This window comes from Manis pentadactyla, chromosome 19 (genome assembly GCF_030020395.1).
Source record: "Manis pentadactyla isolate mManPen7 chromosome 19, mManPen7.hap1, whole genome shotgun sequence".
Taxonomy (NCBI): Eukaryota; Metazoa; Chordata; class Mammalia; order Pholidota; family Manidae; genus Manis; species Manis pentadactyla.
The window spans coordinates 3,076,569-3,096,005 of NC_080037.1; the positions used below are offsets into that span (position 1 = coordinate 3,076,569).

General features: G+C 52.7%; 1 protein-coding gene and 1 long non-coding RNA gene across 4 annotated transcripts in view; one reads left to right on the forward strand and one right to left on the reverse strand.

Moving 5' to 3' along the window:
* POGK (pogo transposable element derived with KRAB domain) lies at positions 1-14,372 on the reverse strand. 3 transcript variants are annotated; one of them, XR_005023071.2, is made up of 7 exons: positions 13,820-14,372; positions 12,515-12,648; positions 7,202-7,328; positions 6,392-6,487; positions 3,576-5,052; positions 1,383-1,845; positions 1-838 (listed from the first exon to the last, which is right to left on the reverse strand). XR_005023071.2 is itself a non-coding variant. In XM_036877186.2 (7 exons), exons 3-6 carry the CDS (start codon positions 12,644-12,646, stop codon positions 3,578-3,580), a joined length of 1,830 nt encoding a protein of 609 aa, XP_036733081.1. In that variant the 5' UTR covers positions 12,647-12,648; positions 12,848-12,925; positions 13,820-13,932; the 3' UTR covers positions 1-1,845; positions 3,576-3,577. The 3 variants fall into 3 exon arrangements, 2 of the variants coding, with proteins under 2 accessions (XP_036733081.1, XP_036733080.1); XM_036877186.2 differs by adding an exon at positions 12,848-12,925 and having other exon boundaries at positions 1-1,845; positions 13,820-13,932; XM_036877185.2 differs by having other exon boundaries at positions 1-1,845.
* LOC118908138 (uncharacterized) overlaps positions 14,219-19,437 on the forward strand; it is a 22,106-nt gene continuing 16,887 nt past the window's right edge. Inside the window, exon 1 of the long non-coding RNA XR_005023074.2 lies at positions 14,219-15,614. This is a non-coding gene — a long non-coding RNA (uncharacterized LOC118908138). The remainder of the gene's footprint in view (positions 15,615-19,437) is intronic.

Below are 19,437 nucleotides of genomic sequence, written 5' to 3' on the forward strand. Positions count from 1 at the left end.
TTGTCTTTATTATCAAAGTTTATTGTTGAGGTCAGTTTCTATCTACTGGGGAGCACAGCTATGTCTCAGTGTGTGCTATAGTCACTCCAGGGTAACAGCCGGTCTGCAAAACTGCACTGGGGCTCTGTTAGCATAGATTGTAATTCAGTCAGTGGAAGAAGGAGCCCAGAAAAACCCTGACAGTTGAGCCATTACTCTAGGAAAGTTCCAGTGCTATGCAGCCTGTAAGGCATCATCTGTCAGCTGATGATGAGACTTGAGGTGGTGGTGGAATGAAACAGAAGTTGAACCCATTTTCTACTCTATGCAAGGTAACTGGCTCCAATGGAGGAACCCAAAATTAGTCCTAAGATCCTTTTAAGCTCCCAAAGCAAGTAAAATGGGACACCAGGAGGAAAGGGCCAGGAATCAGGGCAGTGGAGGATAAATTAAGTGGAACTGGAGGGAATGGGAACGTCTGGAATGGAAAGTAGCTGGATTTAGATGCCATTTGAGATGACAGAGAACACAGTGCAGATAAAGCACATGGAAAAACAAGTCAAATACTTGGATACCAGAAGTGAAACCTCCTCTGGGAGAAACCTGGCTTAAAAAAATGAGAAAGGAAAATCACTAATAGGAAAATGAGTACCTGAGTAGAAATACGTGTTTCAAGATGCCAAGAACAGTATAATATACAAATGAGCTGAGCCTACTGGAAGGAAAGGCGGTTGTGGTAGCTTGTTCTCCAGATTGGACGATGGAATGACATTTCTAGCAATGGCTTTGTCTCTGAGGTTCTGGCATATTTTCTGTAGTACAGACAGCTTTGAAGGAATGTTTCCGTAACACTCGACTTCTGTGGGAATGCAAATTACAATAGTGTAAAAATTCAAAGACCTCCCATCTCTTCTCCCTGCAGGATAGAAGGGGATCAGAAGTCTTGAAACGGTTGTGGCTAAAGGCCCAGGTCCTCTTACCACCCTTGTGATAAAAATATTAAATAAATGAACATGTAGCAGATGAGTTAGTGAGCCTTGTACCACGTACACAGCAGATAGTTTATGGTGACTTCTGCAGGCAGCCTGAGAAACGAGCTTGTGTACTAAAGTGCCGCCTTATCGTTAAATATAACAGTAATGAAAAACAGGGCCATTAAATGAGACCCTTAAAAAGTCTAGCTGCCAACCGGTTTGGGAAGATAAATAAGAGCATAGTGTATTTTAACCTGTTATCTTCCACCCTAACCTAGGTTGTCTATATAGAAAAGCCACTTGCTGGCAACCAGGCCAGGATGTCTGAGTTTTGTCATCATTAGTATTTCAATTTTCCCAAAAGAAACGTGTAAGTAGCAGGTGTATATAAATGACACATTTCTACGAAGTCTGCTCTGCAGTGCTGACCTGTGTGGGGACAGGCTCTTCTCTTGGAAGCATGTCTAAAGGCAGAAGAAAACAATTTCTCGAGGTTTTTCTCCCCAGAAAGGATGCAGGGGAGTCAGGCCCGTATTGTGAGTGTCTTGTTAGTGTCGGACAAATGGCCTCTTCTCCAGGCAACGCCGTGGTTCGTTTGTATTTACAGGTTCCTTTTGATGGACACGCGGAGCAATCTCTAAAACAAGAAATGAGGCAGAAGCAGTTTCTTTCCTAAACATGTCTCTGATGAAATTAAGGGTCCTAGACTTTCCTGACATTTCCTGGGGGTGGGGCGGGGTGGCTGTGTCCCAGGATAGGAGGCACAGGCTGCTGTCCAGACCGAGCGGTCATGGGCCCCACGGCCTTTTGCAGCCGTTCCCTGTGCATCCGTGCATCGAGGAGTCTTCTTGAGGATTTTCCTCCCCAGCTGTTTGAAACACAGTTCCATTTGCTGGAAAACAGAGAGAACCTAAGTGTGAATAAACCTTTGGATTTTAGCTATTGGGTACCTTTTAACAAACGTAATTTTTCCATTAGTAAGATTTCCAAACAGATGAGAAGGCAGTTTTATGCCTGCGTGTCTCCTACTAAATCTTGTTCACTGAGAATCCCTATCTCCCTCTCTCGCCTCCTCAGCTCCTCAGGGCAGCTGTCCAGAGAATGTGGCAGTCCAGGTGAGCAAAAACTCAGGGCTAGTGTCACACCTAAGTGACTATGTTCACACCTGCAGCAGAGCATCATTCTCCCCCTTTCCCTCTGGCAGCTTTTGATTTGGTCCTTTGGGTAGCAAAACAGCTTAGAAAATTAAAAATGCACAAAAACGTTATCTACCAAGAGAAGGGAAAGAATGAAAGGTAAAATGAGAAAGGGATTAAATCTCACTATAATTCAAAGTTTGACGTCCAGTGGAGGCAGTGTAATGTTTGGCAGGAAAGGGAGGCTGAGTCCATGGGGAGAAGAGGAGGGGACATGAGAAAAACAATTGTGATTTGAATGTAATAGTAAGAACTCCTCCTCAGCTGCACGGTAGTCCTAAGGATCCAGAATTCCGTGGGGTTCAGCAAGATGAGTCACCATTTGATTGGGAGTAACGGGGGAGGATGTAAGTCACTCTTCAACTTACACAGCATGAAGTGGGGTGAAAGAATATTTGTTTGCATTTAGAGAAAACCAAGTAGGATGGAAATGCCTAATTACACTTTAAAAGATAGAAAAAAGTATCAAGATGGTCCTAGGTCCTCTGTAAAAGGAGTGGCCTCGCCACATTATCCCAGGTGTCTGGAGGAACAGGTTAGTTGACAATTAGGGAAACGAGAGTAGAGCGTAAGTGGATTCCTTCTGGGTGTCCTCCCTGCAGCCCCTCTCCCCTCTCGAGGTATGTGGGGCATGGGGGCTGCAGGCTCGGTCCACTAGTGTCGCCTGTTAGTCTCCACTCCCCCCCCCTTTTAAAGCTGTTCTCCGTCTGTACTCAGTTCTGAAAATTCAGATCTATCCGCCTCAATCCTCAGACTTTACTGCAGTCCTGGATATGCGCCGTTTCATTTTCTTTTGTGTGTGTGCAAAGATTCAATTAAAAAATATCTCCCTTCAGACATCTGTGAACTACAAGAAATTACTATAATTTCTCACATCAGCCATGTACAGGTCATTATGAGAATAAGATGAGGTTTTTAAAACACTAAACTAGGGAAAAGCAAACAAGCTATTACTGAGCCCTGCTGGGCTGCAGACCAGAGCCTGGAGGACACCATCTGAAGGCACCCGGTGCTCTCCGGTCACAGCCCTACAGGCTACCTGCAGATCAGGTACATGCACTGGCCCTAAATGTGCACGATTTCGAAGGGAAAGAAAAAAGTTGACTTTTCAAACATAACTTTTTGTTGACTGAGCAATGGCAGGCCGTGTTCCCTCAGGCCCGAATCGCTTCCCTCAGCACTGCAGCTCTCAGAATACACGCTCTGGCAGCTCAGCCTCTCAGTCCATGTGTTAAACACGCGCTCCTGGGTCCCGGCCTCACAGCCAAGTATCCCCAAGGGAGCCAAGCAAAAAAGTCTCACTAAACGGCGAAAATGCCGACGGCCCGCCACCTGCAGTATCGCACCGTAGGCTCCGGGAGTTCTCGGAAACAGGAAAAGAACGGCAAGAAAGGTAGGTGAGCAGAGGCACGCCCGGCCTGGTTACCTTCAGTTGCTCTCGGCCGCGCCCTCCGCCTCGCACTCTCTGGGCGGCTCCCCTCCTCCCTGCAGTTCGCTCTCGATCTCCCACAGGACGTCGTCCTCGTCTTCCAGGTTGCTGGAGATGTGGCACTTCTTGAACCCCTGGACGATGGACTCACTGGAGATGCTGTTCCAGGCCACCATGACCCACTCCAGGAAGAGGCCGAGGGGCGGCTTCTTGGCGTTGCCGGTGGGGCTGAGCGCGAGGTTCCCGGCCAGCAGCCAGTTGGAGTACTGGGCGCGGACGCTGTCGTTGAGCGGTTTGTAGACCACCACGTCCAGCACCTGCAGCTGCGAGGTCAGGCCCCCGGGGATGATGACCATGTCGGTGTCCATGCTGTCCATGGAGCTCTTCACCGAGTCGGTGGCGTGGCCGCGGAAGCCGTTGAGGATCAGCATGCCTCGCTGCTTGGGCGCCGCGCCGGTCCTGCGTCTCCACACCACGTCCAGCCAGTCCTGCATCAGGTCCTCCGTCATCCACCCGTACCGGTGGCAGCGGATCTCCATCCCGCTCGGGAACTTGCCGGGGGGGATGTACGTGCCCCGCAGGATGATGTAGGGCGGCAGTTTCCTGCCGTCGGCCAGGACGCCGAGCATCGCCGTGATCTTCAGCTTCTCCCTGCCCGGCGTCTTGACCAGGACGGGCTTTTCTCCCTGGTTGTCCACAGTCACCCGTGATGGGACCTCCAGGCAAATGGGCGTCTCATCGGCGTTGCCCATCTGGGCCACCTGGTAGTCGTGTGCCCTGCGCAGGGCCAGCACGCTGCGCTGGTAGGTGACGAGTTTCTCGGTCAGGTCCTCGGGCAGCTGCTGGGGCACCGGCACCTTGTGCCTCAGGGACAGGTCGTACCTGCGCATCATCCTGCGGCACCAGCCCAGGCTGGCCTTGAAGCCCTTCTCCGGAATGTTCATTTCCTGCGCGATCTCCAGCGCTTTCAGCTGCATGGCCTCCCTGGTGATCGGGTCGCCCTTGGCCTGCATGGAGCGGACGTACTCGGCCACGCGCTGGTCCACCAGCGCGAAGCGCCCGTTCTTGGGGCCGCGGAAGGCCCGCCGCATGGCGTGCGCGTTCTGCAGCTGCAGCTTCACCTTGCGCCAGTCCCGGACGTTCTTCTCCAGCACCCCGAACTGCTTGGCCGCCTGGCAGTTGTTGGTGCTCTCGGCGAACTCCACCACCATGAGCTTGAACCCCGCGTCGTAGCTGCGCCGCATGCCGCGACTGAACTGAAACTTGCCAGCGAGGTCATCAGCCGAGAGCTCGTACCCCGGGAAGCCCATGGCCGTGCAGAAGGGGTAGCCCTCACCCCACTCGGGCAGCTCGGCCATGTCCTGGGGCAGACGGAGGCCGAGGCCGTCCAGGGGCCGAGGCTGTGGCAAGTGGGAGGTGGCGTTCGGCGGGCCTGCCCAGTCTGGAGGCTTCACGTCCGAGGAGTCTTCGTTTTCTACAAGACAGACAGGTGGGCAGAGAGAACGCCAGTAGGTCAGATCATTTCCGGCTTAGGCCCTGATTCTGTAGGTTGAAATGCCACAGATCCCTTAATCTGGGGTTCACACAATTTAAATCACAGATAACATTTCCTAAGTCCTTAGCCATGTGCCAATTCCTGTGGAACGGCACATGTGGGTCTCACAGGAACTGTGTGCCATTATTCCTTCTCTGCAGATGAGGCTACAGAAGTTAAGTGATGCATCCAGGCAGCTGACCTAGAAAGTGGCAGAGCTGCCAACTGAAAACAGGTACCAAGCCTGGATCACATGATTCTGTGGGCCACGTCTGGGTCAAAGTAACCTTTGTGTGGATGAGAAGCCAAATAAAACCCATGCTTCCACATAGTGTTACAGATTGGGTTTGGGTACATCAGGGGCTGAATCATATCCCTTAAACTGAGAAAATCTACAGCAAAACACACTTAACAGAGTCAGCTTGCAAGGTAGAAACATGGTTCCTGTACACCAACATCAGAGGTGGGTTTCACTGGATGTTTACATTTGGAAGTGGTCACAGAAATTGATATGGCTCGGGGGAAATTACCATATCTCGGCAAAACTAAGCTGCCGTTAATTGCAAGATGTACCAGGACGTGCCATTAAGAAAAAAAAAATGCCACTACACTGTGACATGCCATCAGTTTTAAGAGGCATTCTCAATTTCAGAGATGTTAAAGTCAAGGAGGGAAAAAAACATGTCTCAGATTCAGTGAAACATGGCATTTAAACCCTTCCCTCTAGAAAGAAGGGAAACAAAACCACTCTGGAAGTCTGGAAGTTGTATTTATCCAACTGCTACCCTCCTCACTGTGCTTCATGATAAAGGACCGTGTGCTTCTTGGACACATTTGCTCAGATGTGTGCAGTGGCTACAACTGCCTTCTCTGTCCAAGATGAGATGGACAGAAGGCCGGGGTCAATGACTCTGGACGTGTGCCTCATCACACTACTCTCCCTAGTTTTAGGGGGTGTGCAGAGCACCACTGAGGTGGCCCTGTTGACCCTAGATGGGCGCTGGAACAAGTGCCACACAAGCTTCAGTTTGCTTCATCCACATACAGGGTTGCTCATTGGGACTTACCGCCCACAGCTGACAGATGAAGAAGTGGAAGTTCAGAGAGGTCAGTGAAGTTGCCTGAGGTCCCAGAGCACTGGAGAGGAGGAGATCTTGGAACCGCAAAGCTCATAACCCTGCCTTACTTCTAAGCACCCCACAGAATGTACATGGCAACTTAAGATCCAGTTTCGTGACGCCCCCACTGGACAGAGGCTGGACTGGTTTGGTGGCAGTACCTGGAAAGGGCCCTCCTTGGAGCTGCCACTCGTCAGAATTCGGACAGTCCTCCCCTTCCAACCGCGAGATCACGTCTGGCTTAGGGAACGGGAATTCTGTGGACGGGAAATAAAGCAGGTCACAGCTGTGTTGCAGTCTGGCGCACTGCCCAAGTAAGTACTTGGTGACACTTAAGGAGCACCGCCCTCGGCCCCCACCCCTGAGTCTTCTCAGTCTGGAACGTTATGGAAGACAGCAGGGAGAGGGCTTGGGGGTAACTAAAGAATGATGGGAAAGAGGTCTGTTCAAGAGGATTTATGGGTCTCTGCTAACGAGGGCGGGTGCTGGCAACAGTAAAACAGAGCTGCGTTTTGCAGGGGAGTGTGTGGGTGCACATCTTCTACTGAATATCCTGATGCCTATGTGTAAACTAGGGAATCCCCCAGTTCCACCCTAATAACGTGTATCGGGGAGCAAGGATTCTGTGGGGTGGGTCCCCAGGCTTCTGGGGCTGATCTGGTAGCAGTGAGGCCTCCCTTCGAGGGACACAGGAAACATAGGCCCAGACCTTTGGGGACGTTTCTCAGGCTACATCTTATTTTTCTTTATGTGAATGGCTGGGTTGACTGCGGATGCTTCTGGGAGTTGGCACGGCAGAAGGACACAATATTTACATGCTGCCTAAATCCAAAAGAGGAAACCAAACGGGCACAGGCACTGAGGGGGCAGTGTCCCAGTTCAGGAGACAGGGATGCTGGACACACCAGAGAGAGAAGTGGAAACAGGCCTCTGGGCTCAGAGCTTCTGGGAGAAGGAAAACAAAGTTTTACCCAGGGACAGGACAGTTTCATAATTCATCCTCATGACTTCCCGGTAGAGGGCCTTTTGTTGCTCGGTCAAAATGTCCCACTCCTCGTCGGAGAAGTATATAGCCACCTCATCGAACAGGGCCGGCACCTGGAACAGCGAACAGGCCTTCTCAGCGGCTGGGGGCACACGCAGACGGGCTCACACACTCACCTCACCCAGGAGCGGCCTTGACCGGGAGGTGGACTGGCCACGCTCACCAGCTCCTAGTGGCACACAAGGACACAAACTCGGGTCCCCGTGCTCGCGGAGTGCTTACCACCAATTAACAAATAAGGACAAAACGCCCCACCACAGCCCATCAGATGAGCACCCTGCACGCCAGAGCTGGAAACCAGCCCCGCTGAAGGAAGCTCTCCGAACAGCTCCCCCGGCAATGCCACACCCCCCCGCCTGCTGGCTCCCTCGCCCAGAGTCCCTCCCTGGGCACAGGCCCTAGCCTTGGCCTCCAGGGAGGAGCCGGTGCTGACGAGGCCCCAGCCGGCCCTTTGCAGTCCACAGTAGGAGGGCAGAAGGACTAATCAGAGCTTTCATCTATGTAATGAGGCGCAGGAGCGGACAAGCCTGCTCCCCTTGGCCCCCCACCCTTTGGTGGGGGCACCTCCTCCGTCTACTCAACCATTTCCTTTCCTTGCCACTGTTTTTCCTTTTGGTCCTTAAAATTCCTGCTCCGGAGCTCACGTACTCAGCGGTAAGTGGTCGGTGGGTTCTTTTGGGTGGGTCACTTTCCATCGCTGCTTTCAAAGCTGTCCCGCAGGGCTGAATCTAGGGCGCAGGTGAGCTTGAGAATGCTTTTCATCTGCTTAGGAAACTCCTGTCTGCACAGCTCTGCTTCTCCTGCCGCGGGCCACCGGGCAGGCAGACAGACCGGCCTTTCCTCCTGGGCCCAGCCGTACTCCCTCCCACCCTACACCGTGCCCGTAGGGGACACTGCCTGGGAAGGGCCTGCAGCTGCTGCCTTCACTTTCCCCAGGAATTAAACAACCCTGTTTAATCACGGAGGCAAGACATGCACAGAGGCCTTGTTTCTAGTCCAAAGTTGCACAGCCCACAAATGGCAGGGATGAGATTAGGACCGAGGGCCATCTGAGTTCAAGGCTCTAGTCCTCAGAGCAAAGTGGCCTCTCGGACCAGCCCTGCACGCCGCACGCCGCGCCACCCGTGCTCAGCCGCACTCAGCTGCTTGCAGTTCCGTGAGCAAACCACGCCACACAGGGCTCTCCCGCGGCCTCAGTGGCCCTCCCTGCTCCTGACCTGGCGACACCCACCCATCTTCTAAGACCCATCCCAGAGGACCTGCTCCCCAGGAAGCCTTCCCTCACTCGTTTGGGTGCCCACCTGCATGTCCCTGTGGTGGCTGGGGCTCAGCTCTGGTGGCCCTGGCCATACCACGGTAACCTTCCATGAACAGACAAGCCCTTTGAGGGCACAGTCTTTGCTCATCCTATTTCTCTAAGCTTAGGACACTTCCACAGACAGTAATCACTTAAAAATGTGTTTCTGAACAAAAGATTTAAGCCAATAATTTCTAGATTTCCCTTCTCTTAGCTCCACTTAAATTTTATGTCACTAAAGAATCACTAAATTTTATGTCACAAAACCAAGCCTCCTCTTTGGAGTAAGAATGGACAAAGTGAAATACCAGGAGGCCAGATGGATTGGTCTCTAGGCTTTCCTTAGACTTCATCCATCTGGAAGGCCAGGCAGCCAGGAATTTTCCACCCCACCCCTTCCCACTTCCCAGGCTCTTAAAGGACTCTCCCTTTGGCCTTTTCTCTTCCTAGGAAATTCCACATCCAGGCCATACCTATTTATAGCCCCTTCCCTTTACTGATAAAAGGGTGCAGGACCGGTCATGCCCATCAGTGCAGAAGATAAATTGTCCAAGGCCTGGTGACAGCATCAGGAGCCCGGGAGTTGTGTGCAGACAGCTGGGTGCTGGTGCCGATTCACTTCCTCACATTTATGACTGGGCCACACAGGAGCTCCAAACAAGCCACGCACGTTATGCTCCCAAGGCGCCCACGGCAGTGGCTCAGGCACTCTCGCTCTGTGTGGACGAGCAGCCTCGGGCCAGGCCCCGCTGCGCAGGCTTCTTCCCCCCAGTGGCCTTTTATCTGGCTGAGCCCCACACGGGGTACACCGCTGGTCCTGCCCAGTGTTCAGCACCCCCCAAGCGCCCTTCCCTGGCCTCACGGGTAGGGACCCGCAATGCCTGTACTCCTCCCTCCCCTCAGATTAAGGGCTCATCAGATAGGTGCTCTTCCTTCGGCAGCTCTGCCCGGCAGGCTGGCACGCCAAGGCTTATCTCCAAGGGTACCTGCGGGAAGTGCACACTGTGCAGCCTCACCAATGAGGCTGCAAAAACGGCAGAGGCCTCGGGTGAGGGCTTGTTCCCGCGCAGAGCGCCTGCTTCACTGCAGACGCCATGCAGGGCACTTCCTCTTACGCGTTTGAATGTAATGTCGTATTGAGTCCCTTCAATAATGCAGGAATATAGGGGCCCCTGCCCCAGTTTTACGGTGGAGGAAACGGCTGTTAAGGAACTCGCCCGGGGTCACAGTATACTAGATCTGACCCGAAGCCGGAGCTGCCCCTGCAGGCCGTTCAGGCCTTAGTGTGGGGGCTGCAGGGAACGCCGCTTCCCTTAGGAAGGCGAGCCCACCCTCAGAACCACCGAGAGCGCCCGCACCGCGGCCCAGCGCCCCGGCCCTCTCCTCTGGCCACAGCCCCTTCCCCTCTGGGACCGCACCTCAGGCTCCAGCCGGGCAGCTGCCCCTCTGCAGCGAGCTCTTGCTTGGGGCCGCTGCTCGCACTCTCCTTGGGGCCTGGTGAGCAAGCGCCTTTTCCCTCGGCTGGTTCCACTCCTAAGACTCAGCCCAAAGGACATTTTTCCTTTTCTCTACTTGAAACTGTATTTTTAATCCAAGTCTCCTATAGAATATTATCCTCACGTGGAGCATGGTCCTTATGTCTGAAGGGCTTTTATTGATCACCCTAACAATTCTGTACAACCAAGACATATTTAAGCATCAGATTCTTTTCTTCCCCGGGTTTAATGCTCTGAAGCAGTTTTTCACCCTCAGTACTGGCATTTTGGGCCAGAAATCCTTAGTTGTGGGAGCTGTCCTGTGCACTGCCGACGTTTAGGAGCGTCCCAGGCAGATGCCAGGATGAGCTCCCACTCCCCAACGCCCTGAGTCAGCACAACCAAAAATGTCTCTAGGTATTGCCAAATGTGCCCAGGAGGGGACGGGGCTGGGGGCAAACTGCCTACTGCTTAAGGTCCTCACCTGCTTTCTCCAGGAAGGCCCCTGCAGTCTCCGGCCTGGATGAGACCCCTCTCCTAAGCTGCCCTCCACACTGCACTCTGAACCCTGTACTAGAATTCTGGTTGCTGCCCTGTCTTCTTCACAAGACCAGCAGCTCCCGGGGCTGTCTTCTCTTCACAGCGCGCGGCTCAGGGCCCAGCCACCGCACACGGGTGGCCATCCTCCTCAAGCTCCTCCACTACCCCCTTCTTTCCCAGCCAAGCACGATCTTCCCTGGCTTTTTCTCATGGTCCCCCACATGCTGATGTCCACGTCTACTGCACCCGTCTCCCAGTTTCTCCATTCTACTTACGCCTGGGTTGGCTTAATCTCAAAGCTCGGGGTTTCTACTGCCTTGAGGCCTTCTCTGAGCTAGAGGGGACTGACTGCTACCCTCCAAAGTGTCCCCAGGGTGGGGACCAGAACCGGGGAGGAGGACGGGGTGGGCAGAGAACACGAAAGAGACGCAGGGAGTGCAGGCCCCACAGCTGGACCAGTGAACCCAGAGTGTGGTGGCGTATTGTTTTTTTATTGTTTTTATTGAGGTATAACATACATACAACAAAATGCACTACTTTTAAGGGCCCAGCCCAGGAGGCATTTTTAAGAACAAATGTCAGTATACATGTGAGTCCTTGGGGCAAAGCAGATAGTGTCTCTGCACCATAGTTGCCCTCCTGTGGGAGGGGAGCTGGACTGAATAATTTGGAAGCACCATGACTCTGTGAATACAGATCTCTCATAAAAAACAAAGGATATTTTGTTGACTGATAATTTCCTACACAATGGACAACTAAGCAGAGAAGAGGAATGTCAATTTGCTACTTATTTAAAATGTTTACCATTCATGCCTAATTATCATGAAGTCCGGTAAGTACTGTGAATAACATGTACTTCTAACTATAAATATCTGTGGCATTTACATTTTATAAGTTTACTCTAATGATTACACGTACTTCTAACTATAAATGTCTGTTGTACTTACATTTTCTTAAGTTTACTCTCGTTCTGTCACACGGCTGTTGGATGTGCCCCCTATTCCCTGCTGCCTACCTTCCCAGTCCCCTGGCCCTGGCCAGCTGGGACGGCAGCTCTCCGTGTGAACTACTCTCAGTGGTCACACAGACCCCGGCGGCCTTGCCTCGTAAAGCTCTCCTCTTGTCAGTAGCTTAAAATGGTTCCCTTCGAGACGCCATACGTGACAAGGCCCACCCCCCCCGACTCCTCACCAAGGCTTCAGTCAGGCTCCACTGGGCCCTGATCCCCACTGGGCCTCCACCTGGGCTCCCCTCCTGTCCTCAGCCTGCCCAGCCCAGACTTGGCAAGACTCCTGCTCAGTCAGTTTAGAAAGAATCCCCCACCCTCGATATCTGATCACCCTGGCCTGCCTTCCTCAAGAATCCTGTGCAGTCAGTTCAGCAAGAATCCCCCATCCCCGATGTCTCCTCTTGGTAATTTTCCATCCATGGACCTTCGACCCTACTCCTTGGCCATAAATCGCCACTGTCTTGAGTACTCAGTGTTGAGACTGCTCTCTCTCCCCTCCTGCAACCTCTTGATGCCCATTTCCACAGTGCCAAGTACAGCCTTCCTTACCATCTGAACAAGTGTCAGAATAACTTTTTCGTTAACACAGGCTGGCAAACATTAGCTGATGTCTACAACGTGCCTAGCATTGAGCAGGTGCAGGGGACCCAGGGGCACAAGAGAGACAAGGTCCTGGCCTCCTGGACCAGCAACCTTAATGACGGAAAGCTGCAGGGCTAAAGGGGCTGTTCCTGAACAACTTCCTCCATTCTGCACAGTGCCTTTTAAAGCCACAGGGCTGTTTTCTCAGGAATGCAAACACACCGGGCTGGGCTGGTCTATTTTTACTTCCTATGTCTGCCTGAGGAGGAGACTTAACAGCGCCTGGCTCCCGGGCCTGCTCCTCACAGCTGTGTGGACCCACACCTGCTGACTTACCCATCCGCCCTCTGAGCAGATCCGCACTTTCTGCATATCCGTGGGGCCATCCTCCAGCTCCCGGCTCTGAATCTCCTCCTCCTCCTCCTCTTCTTTCAGGGTCAGACTGAGAGGGTAGGCGGCGGACTCCATCTCTGCAAGATTCCGTTCAGAAAAGTCAGATGCCAGCGTGACCTCTGCAGAGCCTGAGACGGGGGCAGCTCGGCCCACCCCGACCTCTAGCCTCGGGCCCTCCGGGGCTGGACCGGGAGGAAGGGCATCAGGGAAAGCATGAGGAAGCTGGAAGGTGACATATTTATTTATGATAAGAGGGGCAGCAGGCAGATAGCGTACCTGGCTGCCTTCAAATACTTAAAAAGCTATGTGTGGAAGAGACCGGACTGGTTCTGTAGAGACCCAGGACCGGACAGGCTGGTGGGTAAACATTCCAGGAAAGAGGTTTTTAGGACTGCTTTGAAGGGCAGAACTTTCCCACAGCCAGGGCCACCCAAGGTTAAGGTTAAGGCAAGACAGGGGTGCTGGCTTCCTATCAGTGAAGGTGTCTGAACACAGGCGGGACACATCGGGGAGGCTGGTCGGCCTAGAACGCCCATCACCTGGGTTCTCCTAGTTCAAAGGTTCTGTCCGTGAGCTGGTTCACAAAATAGAGTCATTCTGCTTTAAGGGACTTCCCAAACCCCGGAGTTGGTGACACAGTGAGGCGCGGTGCCTGGATCCCCAAGAGGGTGCAGACATCTGCGGCCAGGCCCTGGGCCCGTTCCGCCTGGGAAACGCCTGCGGGCCGCCAGCTCGCAGGGGCCGCTGCCGCGCGCGGCCAGCACAAAGGCCGGGCTGCCCTCCAGGGCCGCGGCAACCCCCAGGTGTGCGGTGCGCGTGCATCTTGCGGGCCGCATCCTCCCGGGCTTCCGGAGAGAGCCCTCCGGGGTGCAAAGTCGGCTTCTTCCACATTCCCAAAGAGGACGCGCGGTCGCGGCGGGCCTGGGTCCGGACGGGCGGCGCGGGTTTCGGAACCGTGGGCCCGGGGCCCCAACTTGGCCGCGGCCCCGCCGGCTCCCGGGCTGGGGTGCGCGCGAGGGCGCTGCCGGCGCCGAGGAGCCCGCGGGGGCGCCCGCACAGGCCGCCCGCCCGCGCGCTCAGCCATCTTGCCCCGCTCCCCTTTCCCCGCGGCCCCGCCCGGGCCCGGCCGCCGCGCACCTGCCGAGTGCCCGGCCGCCCGCCCGCCGCCCCCGGCAGGCCCACAACAAAGGCGGCGGCCGCGACCCCGCCGCCCGCCCGGCCCCGCGCTCCGCGCCGCCGCGCGCTCACCGCCGGGCCGAGGACCGGGCCGCGGGCCGGGCCGCCTGCAGACGCCGAGGGCTCCAGCCCGGCTGTCACGGCGCCATCCTGCCCGTCTCTCCGCCGTCGCGCGCGCGGCCCCGCGGGAGGCGCGGAGAGACACGTGGTGGCAGGAGGCGGGTCCGGCCGGAGCGGAGGGTATTGGGAGCGAGGGGAGGAGCGCGGCTGACGTCAGTGGGTTCGGCGGCGGCCGCAGGCTCCGCGCGGCTCCCGGTGCGTCCCTGCCCGCGACCCTCCGCCACCCTGCCCCGTGCGGCCTCGGCGTGCATGGCCGGCGGTCCCGGGTCCCCGCCAGCCGGGGCCGCGGCCGCGCGCCCTCTGCCCCGCCCCGTGGCTCTCCGCGGCCTGCGTGGGCGTGCCGGGCCCTCCCGCCCGGCCTCTGGAGGGGCGCCCGGTCCCAGGGGGGCGCGCGCGGGGTCCGGCAGGTATGTGTCCAGAGCATCGTGCGTAACACGCACGGAGAAAGAACTGGGTGGTCTCCGTTGTCGCCTGTTAAAGCCCAAGCACGTAGTCGCGGGGACGCAGTAACCGTACGGAAGGCTCTTCTCCAAAACGCTCTGCGGACAGACAGCACAAACAGAAGTGAGTGGAGAAGCCCCGAAGCCCTTCTCATTCCGGAAAAAGATTCTGGGTTTCGGTTTTTGTTGGGATCCCGCGCTAAAGAGCAAATTATTCCCTTAAATGGAAATTCCACTTGTTAAAATGGAAAGGAAGACTCTTTAGTATTGATGAGATAGGTGTCAAGACTATGGCTACAGGAGAGAGATGTCTGCTCGCCCCTGAGAACAGCAAAGACAGCTGGGGAGTATGGCCCACAGACTGGGGAGGCCAGTGGATGAAATTTCCTAGAGGACCGTGGGCCGGGGGTTCTTGCAGGCGGTGGGCCTGGTGATCAGATAGCAAGGGTGGGAGATTCTCTCCAAACTGATTTCTCAGGATTCTTGCTACAACTGGGCTGGGTAGACAGAAGCCTGGAGGGGCAGGGATGTGTTCAAGACAGCCGCCCAGTGGACAAGAGAGCTCAGGGGAGCCTGACTAAAATTGGGGCGAGCAGAGAGTTTTACCGAACTTTTCAGACTGTCCCTGAGATTTGAGGGAAATAGTTCTTTCTCCAAGTCTTGGTGGCCATTTCTATTTAATGCGTATGTGAATTCTACTTCTCTCTGCCGTGGAAGGGGCTACAGTAAAGCTGTGGAGCTCTTAATACATAAAATGTAGTATGACTCACATCTTTGAAGTGTAAATACCATGGACCACCCACCCGAGACCAAAGAGGTCCAGTCGATGGATGGAGAGCATTAGTCAAACATTGGAAGGAGGAAATCAGACTTTTTTGTTTGTTTTGACGAGCAGTTCTTTTTGTGTGGAACGTTAGCATGTGAGCAGCGGGAGTTAACTCTGAGCCCAGACTGACTGACGTTCCCATCTCAGTTTTTCTGGCAATGACTGGTTGGAATGGAGTGGTGAGGAGGGTGTCGGCAGGAGAAGGGTACCGGGCAGTGTCGGCGCCTCCCCTTACAACAAAGCATTCATGCACGTCACGAGATGACCAAAGAGAACGATTATGGCATGGTTTTGGTCCCTGAGACCTGATGTCCCCATGTGGCTTCGACTAGATTTTCCCCGGGAAGAGGCCTGCCAGCAGTGACCCACCTGAATTCTTGACTGTGAACTCTAAGCCCACCATCAGTTACTGTCCTGGGACCTGCTTTTGCACGAGGCCGTAACTGCTGCCAAGGCGTACTTGCAGGAGCCAAGTGCGAGGGTAGGCACAGGACCCTGCAGGCGTCCATGTTCTGCGGGTCGTGCCACCTGCGCCCGCCCAGGTGTTCTCTGCACAAGGCAGAGCTGAAACAGATGCTGGCCGAGCCGCCCCTCAGTTCTGTCGTTCCGCGGTTGCATTTTCTTTGACGGGTCATCTCAGTCCAATGCCGAGTGGCTGAGGCTTGTCTTTTTGACAGTCGTGGCTTTGGTAATTTTGTAGGAAGGATTTCTGTTGGTAGTTGGTAAATAATATGAGCAGACACCCCGCGAACCAGCAGAGTAGTTTTGTGATGATGCTCTTGGTCTGACTCCATCTTTCCTCTTGTGAGCGCAGTGCATAAGCCCTGGGGCTTCTGGAGAGCCCAGGTCCCATATGATACCCATATTAAGCTGCAATGGCTCTTGGTGAATGCATGTTTCTGACTGTCGGTAGCAGCTCTGTGGCCCTCGGGCCAGCACAGCTGCCGGCCACCATTGCTCCATTCCTGTTCCTCAAGGAGTAGAGCAGGTTGAATCCCTGGTCGCACTGCACTGTGCACCTGTGGCAGCACACCCCGCTGCTACGTGGCACCCTGCTGAGGTCATGCGTGTGGGATGCACTCCAGAGCCCTTTAACTTGGCCTGGCCACCTGACATGGTCTGCCCACTAGAACGTGGGTGCAAGTGACTACATGTGAGTCCTGAGCATGGGTTATAAAAGGTCTCACATGTTAGCACATGCACCTCAGTGAGCTTTTGTTCTCTGCCACAAAGAAGAAACATGCCCAGGTAGTCCCTGGTCCTCCATCCCAGGTCCAGAATGAGACCTGTGCCACACAGCCATCCTGTGAACATGACAAGAGATCATTATTTTGTCTTGAGCCATTGAGTCCTGGGTGGCTGGTTATGTAGCATTTTTGCTGTGATGGCTGATTGAAACAGCAGCAGTGACCTGTGGATACATGGTTCTCAACGTCAGCCTTCATGGGGATGCTGTGATGCAGGTGAGGAATTGTCATTTCGTGGCGGAACTCCTCAGATGTGTGGACAGGGAAATGCTGGGCTGGGAGGGGTGGAGGAGAGACCCAAGTGGGGGTGACCGTGTCTTTCTCCTTTCTGGGATTCTGGCACTTCAGAGGGAGGCCACGATAGACCTTAGGTTAGCTATTTCCCAGTAAAGCCTCAAAATATTCCTGGGAAATCTTGATAAAATGTTGTGGGAAACCCTGCTCTGGACAGTTCTTGCAACGGCTTAGAAGGTTCCTGGAGAGGAGGCATGTAGTTAGAGCACCTCAGCACATTAAGGAACACTTACAGGTTTCTTTAGAAAAAGAGAGAGTATGGTAATAGTGTGGTACTAGTTGCTATAACAAACAGACCCCCATATACATAAAGGCTCAACAATAGAGATTTATTTCTCATTTTTGTACCAGTCCTTTGTGAGTGTTCCTGGGCCACTGGTGGCTTTCTTCCATGCTGTGCTTTAGGGACCCAGGTTCCTTCCATCTGTGGTTCTGCCACACCCACAGGATGGTTTTCTTCATCTACCAGAGTGGAGGGCAAAGCTAGAATGGAGGAGGCACACCCTTTTCTTGACACTAAAGTGGCACACCTCTCTTTTGCTTACATCCCATTGGTTCGGATCAGTTACGGAGTGACATTTATGTGAGAAGGGGCTATGAAGCATAGAGTGTGTCTGGGCAGTCACTTTCCTGTGACAGCTCCGCCCACTGGAAAAGGGAGCCTGAATTTTTTCTCTGTCACAGGGATGCTTTTTCTTTCAACCCTTCAAATATTTCACCCCACTCTTTTCTTGCAACTTCTGGAGAAGTCTAGTGTGATTCTTATCCTTGTTTCTCTGCAGGAAAGGTAGTTTATTCCTCTGGCTTCTTTCAGGATTTTCACTTTATTTATGATCTGCAGTTTGAATATGACATTCCTAGGTGTAGATTTTTTGGTATTTTCCTGCTTGGTGTTCTCTGAGCTTCCTGGATCTGTGCTTTGGTTCCCATCATTAATATGGGGAAATTCTCAGCTATTATTACTTCAAATATTTCTTCTGTTCCTTTCTCTCTCTCTCTTCTTCTAGTATTTCCATTATGTGTATTTTACTCCTTTTTGTAATTTTCTCATATTTTCTTTTTTCCTGTTTTTTTCTTTTTGCTTTGCAGTTCGGATTCTATTGACATATCTTCCAGCTCACTGATTCTTCCCTCGGCTGTGTTCAGTCTACTGATGAGCCCATCAAAAAGCATTCTTCATTTCTTTTGCAGTTTTTTTTTCTATTTCTAGAAGTTCTTTTTGATTCTTTCTTAGAGTTTCCATCTCTCTGCTGGCATTACGCATCTGTTAAACTTTTTCCATTAGCGCCCTTAGCACACTAATCATAGTTATTTTAAATTCCCAGTTTCATAATTCCAAAATCTCTGCCATATCTGACTGTGGTTCTCACACTTACTTTGTCTCATCAAACCATTTTTTTGCCTTTTAGCATACCTTGTGGTTTTTGTTACAAGCCAGATGTAAGCTATTGGGTAAAAGGCACTGAGGGAAATGGGCCTTTAGCACGAGGGTTTATGTTTATTGGGCTGGGAGTTAGGCTGTGTTTACTGTCTGCTATAGCAGGAAAGATTCCAGCACACCATTCTAGAAAAAAAGAATACAAATTCAGTTACAGTGGTGGTAGAGATAAGCCATTTACTTCCTTGCCCCGGGGAACCACTGCAGGGGGGTGGCAGCGCTTGGCTACCCCAGCTGTGCAGAAAGTGACTGGAGAAATACATTTCTCTCCAGCAGCACCAGGAGTACTGAGCTGGGATCTCTATGATGGTTGAGGGGGTGGACTGTTTTAGCTATGAGATGTCTTATGTAACCTCATGTTAACCACAAGGCAAAAGCTTAGAAAATTCTAAATTTGGAGAGAGACAGATAAAGGAGTCCATTCCTGTTGAGTGCACTCAGCAGGCGGTCCATCCATGAGCCTCTGGGAGTACCACACCCAGGGATCTCTGTCGGACCCACAGGCACCCCTCTTTGTCCTAAGTGCCAACCCCTCACCTCCCCCACTCTGCAGGTGGCCCCTGAGAGACGATGAGAGAGCTCCTGTAGACACGGAGCATTCAGAAACAGGCCCCTGTTTGTCTTGTCTGTGGACAAGGTCTGAGAAACCACAAACTTGAAGTACTGTGCCATCTTCTGGAAAACTAAGGTTTCCAGTAGCCAGCCTGCTGATTGTTAAGAACCAGAGAAGACATAAAAGCTTAAAAATCCTGCCACAAAAGGGAGCAAGAATTGTGGAGCAGGTGTACTAATACAAAGACCAATTAAACCCCAGATGACAGCATCATCAAACAGAATATCCCATGTGAAAGCAACTGGCAGAGATTTAAGGAGGTGTCTGCTACTTCATATGCAAAGTAACAATGCAAAATTACAAGGAACATGAAAAATAAAAAAAAGCATATCACAAAAAGAAAATAATAATGCCAATAACTGAGCTCAAAGGTGCAGAATTTTGTGATCTAGCTGACTAATCAAAATAGGTGCTTTGGAGAAACTCAAGGAGCTTTAAGAAAACTCAGAAAGATAATTCAATAAATTCTTGAAAAAATACATGTCAAAATGAAATTTTTTTCCAAAGAGAAATAATAAAAAATAACAAGATTCTGAATTCAGTGAGTAAGATGAAAAAATACAATAGGGACCACTGCAGTAAAGTAGAGCAGATAGAAGATAGAATAAGTGAGTTAGATGATAGGAATTTTGAAATAACGCAGTTAGAGGCTAAAAGAGAAAAAAGAATACAAAACTACAAAAAAGGAAAAAAACCCTATGTGCTCTTTGGA